Source organism: Physella acuta, unplaced genomic scaffold (assembly GCF_028476545.2).
Source record: "Physella acuta isolate Inbredline_101_S28 unplaced genomic scaffold, ASM2847654v3 ptg002325l, whole genome shotgun sequence".
Taxonomy (NCBI): domain Eukaryota; kingdom Metazoa; phylum Mollusca; class Gastropoda; family Physidae; genus Physella; species Physella acuta.
Genome location: NW_026733821.1, coordinates 1 through 8,387, shown reverse-complemented (window position 1 = coordinate 8,387; position 8,387 = coordinate 1). Strand labels below are relative to the sequence as shown.

Here is an 8,387-nt window from a genome sequence, read left to right as displayed (position 1 = left end):
CTTTCCTTACATACTTCAACTACTTTTACTGGAAGTTTTGTGCAAGACAAGGCGTAAAGCTGACCCATGTAATAAAAATTAACAATTACTGTCTGAGATACATGTCTAGACTAGAAAATATAGATCTATAGCTCCAACTTCAAAAGCTTTGTGCACACAACAAACTTAAATACAAATAAATCAATGATGCAACATATTTTATTGAACCAAAACTATCAAACACAACATCTCTAGCTATATCCTCAATATGGATCCCTGTTTCTCTTCTTCAACTCTTTCTGTGTTGATATTCTCCAAGCTATGTAATTCTTTTCTATTAATTTTCAAAAAAGTATTAATAAAACAATTGATAAAAAGCGTTCTAATAAAATCGCTATTTATAGATGTAAAAAAGAAGAAAATAAATTATTTTCTTTAAATATATAATAATTCACCACTTTTTAAATCACTATAAAGGAAAAAGTGTTGCATACTAAACTTTGGTAAAGGTACTAAAATATTTTATACTACTTTGACTCCGCTGATCCTATATAAAGTAAATTAAACATTTACTGTGTAAAAGTATCTGGCAACTGTTAATTGAATGGGCCTCAAGTAAATGTACTTTTTGTTCGGGTATTCCCATTAATTTTTAAATCATGCCATTTGGGACAGCGGAAAAATGTGTCTATAATTTTTTTAAAAACTTTTTTTTCCTAAATAAAGCCATTTAAAAAATTGAATATAGATATTTTGACACTCAAGTGCAATAAATTTCTCGTTTTTCAACAAAGATTTACATTAACGTAGCCTTACCAAAGCTAACTATTTGGTTAAGCAGTAAGTAGAATTTTCAGATCTAGGTCATACCAGGTGTGTCAACATGGTTAGTGTCAACATTAGCCTAAGTGTTTTTTAAACGGCGTCCAATTCTGTTTCACACACTTGTCAGTAAGATTGATACATCTAGAAGCATTTAATTAATAGCATTAAATATTAGTATCAACAGGCCTACCTTCTTTACAAAAATTAATTCTGCTTTAAGAACGTTTGCTTTACAAATAAATAGTAAATAGGCCTTGCCTTATAACATTGAAGTTTGAAGTAAAAAGTTTACATACATTACAACCTAGGCGTGTTAGTAGTAGAATCTAGTAGTAGTACTAGTAGTAATATTGTAATTTATTGTATTGTAGGTACGAAGTTGAGCCTAGAGTAAGAAATTCTGAAATTAGGATTAAGACCAGGGTTGGTCTTTGGGTAGTGTTGACTCAAAATTAAACTACTTAAATTAGAGTTTCTTTGAGGTATCTGCAGGGGGTGGGGGAGACCAAATATAATTTATACTTAAAATATATATATATATTTTTTTATTATATATATTAGATCTATACTATAACCATCAGTGTCTTCTCCCTGGAAATTATAATTTGCCCCTCCCTCTCCTCCCCCTACCCCCGGGAAGTTTCAAGTACCCTCCAGAGAAAAATGTGTGAAAGAATTCCTAACTTTAATAGTTGCAAGTAATGTCAACTGTAAAAAAGCAAAGAGGTGTAGCTTTGTTGATAGCTAGCTTAAGCTAGTCTCATGCAACTATATGGTAAAGTACTAATCTCACAACATTGAGTTCAACTGGATTGATATAAAACACAACTTGAGTCCACCCAGCTCTGATTGGTACCTTACTCACATTGGGGAAAGTAAAGTTGGTGAGGCATAGTACTTACCACACCATCCTTTCATATGCAGAGGTCAAGAAACATGAACTCCACCTGCACAATAAATCGTTAGCTCATAAGAGGAACTTGAAAGTGATAAAAAAAAATAAACACTCATTATATTTGTGCAACTACATGTCTGCCGTTACTTGTCCAGCTGAATAATTTCTTTCTCTTGTTCTGCCCACAGAACAAGACCCAGCAGTAAAAAAAATGACCTGACCCTCTCAACAAACACCTCAGCATGAACCTACTCCGGGCATGGAACACGTATGTCCCAACACACATACGCAGGAATGAGTTCATCCCCGTCATTTTATTTGTCTTGGCTATTCTGACTTTTGTGTGGCTGGGGCATATGTACCGCTACAACTGGAGACCCAACACCTTTTGTGAATCGGAGATCAACTACAGATTGTTGACACTCAACAAGTCACGCATCCACATGCTGCCTCCTACAGCCCCGCGTGTGGCCACAGGTGAAGTACTCCACGCGGCTGATGACATTTATAATAATGAATGTGTCGAGGTATTTGGACCACAAAAGAACGGACCTTTACTGATCTGCATTCATGACCCAAGAAGAGATCTTATGGTGTCTGCTCATTTAAAGGTATGCCAGATTTTTATGCTGGCCAAACAGGCATGTGCTAATTTTATTCTTTGTTCTTAAATGCCTCTAGATTTCAATATCTTTTATTTTAATATTTTTAAAGTAGGTATATCTGATAAACATGGACTGGAATTTAAGACCCAGGACCAAAGAGATGGGGCTTCCATTTTTTAGTAAATTATCTTAGCAGTTTTTGAAATTTGAAATCTTTGTCAGTATGGCATGCAAGTGATACAAATTTTATGGTAGTTTAAAAAACATATTTGTCTCTTTTGGAACTGCCATTAAAACAGTTAAAGAAGAGTTAACAGAAATGGACTGTGTGTGTGCCTAACAGGAAAATCTCAATTCTGGTAACCATGTGTCTAAACAACTGGTGGACATCAGCTGACTTTGCTTGGTAAAGAATAGCCTGCTGGGCATAGTGATGATCACACAATCTCTTCATTCAGTGATGTTGCTAGATACAGATGAACATACATCATCTGCAACTACTTTAAACAATTTAAACCATTTAAACAATTTATATGTTAACATATACATAATTAAGGGACGGAGTGGTCTAGCGGTAGAGAGCTGGGCTGCTAACCCGTAAGTCAAGTTCAAATCTGGGTTCAAGTCAGTAGGCTGCCCCTGAGTCCACCCAACTCTGATGGGTACCTAACTCACATTAGGGAGAGTAAAGGCTGCTGGGCATAGTGCTGACCACACTATCTCTTCATATGCAGAGGTCACAGAAACAAGTGAACTCCACTTGCCCTATAGACAGTCAGATTTGAAAGGGAACTTTACTTACTACTTTATATACATAATTATATACCAAGGACACATGGGGCAGATGAAGTTGAGTTCATCCGCTTCAGAGACCTTGGCCTTTAAAGGAAGAGTGTTTCCCCAACGTAAGTTAGGTACTTAGCTGTTGGACTCAGGGACTTTCCACTGATTTGAACCCGGATTCCAACTCGAGACTCACGGGTTATCAGTCTAGCTCTCTACCACTAGGCCATGCCATCCCATATATACATAATTACTAACAAGATTATTTTTTTTGTCGTAATGTTTACCAGGAGGAAGGGGCTTGGGAGCCAGAAAACATAGAAGCCCTGTACCAAGCCCACCAGATGTTTCCCCAGATGGTGTTGGTAGATCTAGGCTGCAATGTTGGTGTCTTCACACTACCAGCAGCCCAAATGGGGATGGAGGTAAGCACCATTTTTAATTGTTCCTATGGGGATGGAGGTAAACACCATTTTCAATTGTTCCTATGGGGATGGAGGTAAACACCATTTTTAATTGTGTTCCTATGGGCATGGAGGTAAACACCATTTTTAATTGTGTTCCTATGGGCATGGAGGTAAACGCCATTGTTAATTGAGTTCCTATGGGGATAGAGGTAAACACAATTTTTATTTAACTATTTATTTGAATCAGTACTATTAGTTTAAATTTGATGTATTGTAACTGTTACTAGTGTATAAACATTTTGACATAGTTTTTGCATTTGCCCTTAGCCCAGAGCTTTACTTACTTGGACTTGGTATATTTTGTAATGAACTCATTCCTTTTTCCTTGCTTTGACTATTCACACATTAAAAGTGTCTATTACCAGAAGTAATGTTTTTGGAGGTAAACATGGCAGTTAAATTTCCCTCACAGCATCTGGCTTATTTTTCAATAGCTTTGCAGCCAGATGACAATATTTATAGTTCATTATAATGTAAAGTGAATAAACCAAGATTCACTTAAAATAAACAAAAAATATTTAAAAAAACTGATACAAGTAGAAATAAAAACAATTTTGTTTTCTGTTTTTAAATAATTTTATGCCAAATTGAAAGTCAATTATTATGTTTTTTTTGACAATAACTTTATATTTTCTCACTTTTCTCTAATTTAAGAGGATAATTTAACTGCATCTCAATAATAAAAAAAAAATAGTTTTAATGAAGACCTCTAATTAAAACATTTGATCAATTAACAAAAAATGTATTTTATTGTCCTATAAATTATACTAATATTAAATTAACAGTTTAATTTTCTCTAACACCTCCACCAGGTGATTGGCGTAGACTCTATGATGTTAAGTCTAAAACTCCTCCAGAGGTCGCTGTTTATAAACGGACTCTCCTGCCGTGTGACACTCATCAACAATGCGCTGTACAGCAAGCGGGTCCCGATGCGGGTCGCAGTTGACCCGAGCAATGTCGGTGGCTCGACTGTCATGGAGATCCTTGAGAATCGTAAAGATCAGATTAAGCCCAGGTGTGTTGAGTCATATTTGCCAGATCAATATGCGTTGTATAGATCCAAATAGTGGCATAGTAATGGTGGGTTATATTTCCTAAGTTAAAAAAAAAATAAGACGTTGATGTGATGGTACTAGATAAGATAGGCAAAATCTAGGTTCCACTCCAGATACAGATCTAGCTGAATGCCTACACATTGATCTACTGACAATGTAGGCTTTCACAGAAAGTCTCAAATTACTTAATGGTTAAGGCTGCATTTTGTTGGAAGCTTTCTGGTGGTGTTCAATTAATTAATTTTGTCCTCAAGTGTAGCTATCATGTTTGGCAATAGTTATATATTATTTTCACCTTTTTACTTTCTTTTTCTCACTAATCGTTCTGCATAAAGGGTTAATGTGTTAAGTTAATGAAGGACTTGGTTTGTTAAAAGGTTAATGAAAGGTTAATGAATGTTGTTGATGAAGACCTAAGTTTGATAAATAGTTTATATGTTTGAAATATCTTATAATTGTATTGCTTAAATTGAACTACCAAATTAAACTAAGTCTTCACTCTCACACAATATACAGCATGTTTTTACAACAAAGCTGCACATTGACAATTGTAAAGATTATGTAATTATTTCACAGCCAAATTGTTGATGCTATATGCCTGGATGATCTATTGCCTTTTGTGCAAGGGAAGGATATTTTTCTAAAAATAGATCTGGAAGGGAAAGAAGAAGCTGTACTAAAGTGTGCCCATGAGTTTTTCAAAAATGTGAACATAAAGGTAAGAAACAAAACCTTTTGAAATTGTGTATTCAGTTTATGAATTTGAATGCAGTGCTAAGAAAGAGAGAAAAATATTTGAAACTAGCTGGTATGATTTTTAAAAATAGTTATTTACAACACTCAAGGAATCCGGCGTGGTCGGATGGTAAAGTTAATGGTTATTCAACCGAAAAGTCTAGAGTTCAAAAACCCGAGCAGATGAGGCTTGATAGTTAGGGACAGCAACCCATCTAGGAGAGACAACTCCAAAATCAAACAACTCCTGCCTTGTAGTTTGTTCTTGGTTGGATAAAGGCTATGGAAGCAAATCCAAAAAGAAAGGTAGACTGAAACCGGAGTCAACAGCCTATATGGTGCATAACAAGTAAGGACAACACTTGAGTAACTGGGTTTATCCATAGCCCTCATTTGACCTTCATCAGTTTTTGTTTTAAAAATTATTTTTATAATAGTGTAAAAACTAGCGTAAAGCTATAAAACTTAAAAACATTGGGGGATGTCTTGTGGTAGAGCACACTGTTTCTAACCCAGCTCCAAGTTCTCTCTCTCTGGCCTTAAGACTATGAGCACAGTTTCTTTAACACCTCTCTTCAGGGGAGGGGATCAGTGTTATTTTGCCCCCCCCCCCCCTCCCCCTCGACATATAAAATAGACAAAAATAAAATTAATTTATGTAGAAAATATATACTTTAACCAGTGCTGTCATTGTCTACTCTCCCCCCCCCCTTCCCACAGAATTTAAGTGCTCCCCCCTCCCCAAAAACTTTATGTCTGAAAGCCCTAAGTCTACCCAGGGGCTAAGATAGATACCAGATTCATGTCTAGGAATATAAAGGTGACTGGATATTGTGCTTGACCACACCATCCTCTTAAGTGCACAAGTAAAAGAAACAAATGAACAGTTTATTTGAAGGAACAAAAATGCTTTCTTCATTTTACTCTTGATACCCAAGTATGTTGTAATAAATGTGTTTTTAAATTAATTTTTAAAATTAAAATTTGTGAATTTTTTAGGTTTTGTTGATAGAATGGATGTACTACAGACATAACGAAGAGGCCAGCAAATTCATCAAGGAATTTCTGGTGTCCCATGGCTTAAAGCCGACCTGGGGTGTAGATTCAGACAGGCATATTGACCTGTATGCATCACACAGTTGGCCAGATAATGTTTTTTGGATGAAAGCTTAATTAAAAACAATTTTTTCCCCATCATCACACTATGTTTATAAGACTGGTCCAATAACTATTTGAACAGTCTTTTAAATTAGTTTGAACTATGTTCAAATGAAAAACAATCTTTTAGTTAGAGTTGTAAACTTTGTAGAAATATTCCAGCAACAATTTATTCTTGTATACTGTATGTTATGTAAATATCTGTTTTATTCTTCATGCAAGGGACATAATTTATATGTATTTTAACATTAAAATATTTTCCAGTTATGTCCCTTATTTAGTTTTTACTGTAGCAATAATCTCCATACATTCCATTATAAAATATTGCCTTAATTTTGTATAATATGAAAATTATAGTATAAATGATTATGTTGATGGTTTTTTTAACCAGAAAGATTACTGTTTTCAGTCAATACATCTTTTGAGATTTTAATTTTGCTTTTTTAATTATAATTCATTTAGTATCAAGCTGACCTTTTTACATTTTGTGCTGTATTTTGCAATAAACTCCACATAATATACATTCTCACCTTATTATTATGTTTATTTTAGTTTGCACCTTAACACCATACACCAGGCAGAGAAAATAATCACATCGATTGATGATGTGTATCAAACTCAATACAGCAATTGCGATGTAATATAACAAATACCTGGCTCCTTGACACCTCCCCCCCTCCCCCCCCCCCCCCGGGAAACACTACCTCCCCCACCCAGCGAAGAAATCTGGAAATAAAGCTCCCCCCCCCCCCAACTAGGCAAATAATTTTAAGAGAAAATAGATGATTGAATATATTTTTAAAAACCATTACCAAAGAACATTTTTAATTAATGAATATTGTTAAATTAGAATTAAAAATAAACACAAATTTTAAATAAAATGTCCGGGGGAGGGGCGGACAGTGATAGAGGTATATATTTTAAAAAAAATTATTTTTCATTGTGGGGGGGGGGGAGGGGGGAGTCAAGCACCCCCCCCCCCCCCCCCGAAGAGGTGCCTGCAAGAAACTGGCTCTACTGTTACAATACTGAGTCTCACTAATCCATTGGTTAATCAACCAGCATGTTTCTTTGATCTAACATTTAACCAACCTTTAACCTCCGCTGCTTTCAACTCAGCTCATAGACTAGTGACTAGTTTCTGTTGTCATGTAGGTCCTCTTTAAGGTGTTGTCAGTGTCAGTCCTTGTATGGTGATCACAAGTTGAGTAGAACAAATACACACAAAACCACACATTAACTGTCATTCGTCACACTGTTCGGTATATTGGAATATCTTCTTGAAGTAAATTATGGAGATATCGTAATTCAATACTTTAAATTAAAAAATATAATCGATTATCGAACGTTAAATAAATCGAACTTCTCTCATCATCAACGTTGTCCAACGGTTTTTGTAGAGGCATCAAATACTTGCTTACAACTATTTTAGTGTAATACATGTAACAATAACTTTATACAAGGTAGATGGGACAGGTAGGTAGATGGGACAGGTATGTAGATGGGACAGGTAGGTGTACAGTCTATAATGTAACTATAGCTTCAGACAATGTAGACGGAACAGGTAGGTAGATGGGACAGGTAGGTATACAGTCTATAATGTAACTATAGCTTCAGACAATGTAGACGGAACAGGTAGGTAGATGGGACAAATAGGTAGATGGGACAGGTATGTAGATGGGACAGGTGTGTATACGGTCTAAACATGTGACTATAGCTTCAGACTTTCAAGGTGGAACAGGTGTATACATATGGTATTCATCTATGACCTCAGACTAGTTAGGTATACTAGGTAGGTATACCTTCTATGCATGTAACTAAAACTTTAGACAAGGTAGATGGAACAGGTCAATATATATTTACGGTATACATCTATGACCTC

General features: G+C 35.4%; 1 protein-coding gene across 2 annotated transcripts; it reads left to right on the top strand.

Annotated features, from left to right (window-relative positions):
• Positions 1-851: 851 nt before the first annotated feature.
• LOC131932936 (uncharacterized) lies at positions 852-7,018 on the top strand. Of its 2 annotated transcripts, none has more exons than XM_059289830.1 (6): positions 852-926; positions 1,888-2,310; positions 3,378-3,512; positions 4,367-4,572; positions 5,189-5,330; positions 6,347-7,018. In XM_059289830.1, the coding sequence occupies exons 2-6, from the start codon at positions 1,942-1,944 to the stop codon at positions 6,518-6,520; spliced, it is 1,026 nt and encodes a 341-aa protein (XP_059145813.1). In that variant the 5' UTR covers positions 852-926; positions 1,888-1,941; the 3' UTR covers positions 6,521-7,018. The 2 variants fall into 2 exon arrangements, with proteins under 2 accessions (XP_059145813.1, XP_059145812.1); XM_059289829.1 differs by having other exon boundaries at positions 852-930.
• Positions 7,019-8,387: the final 1,369 nt, after the last annotated feature.

Bases quoted from the DNA above. Each gene is read 5' to 3' on its own strand.
- LOC131932936 (XM_059289830.1), top strand. From the start codon at position 1,942: ATGAACCTACTCCGGGCATGGAACACGTATGTCCCAACACACATACGC. The intron at 3,513-4,366 runs GTAAGCACCATT...CACCTCCACCAG, and splicing joins CAGCCCAAATGGGGATGGAG to GTGATTGGCGTAGACTCTAT. The intron at 4,573-5,188 runs GTGTGTTGAGTC...ATTATTTCACAG, and splicing joins AAAGATCAGATTAAGCCCAG to CCAAATTGTTGATGCTATAT.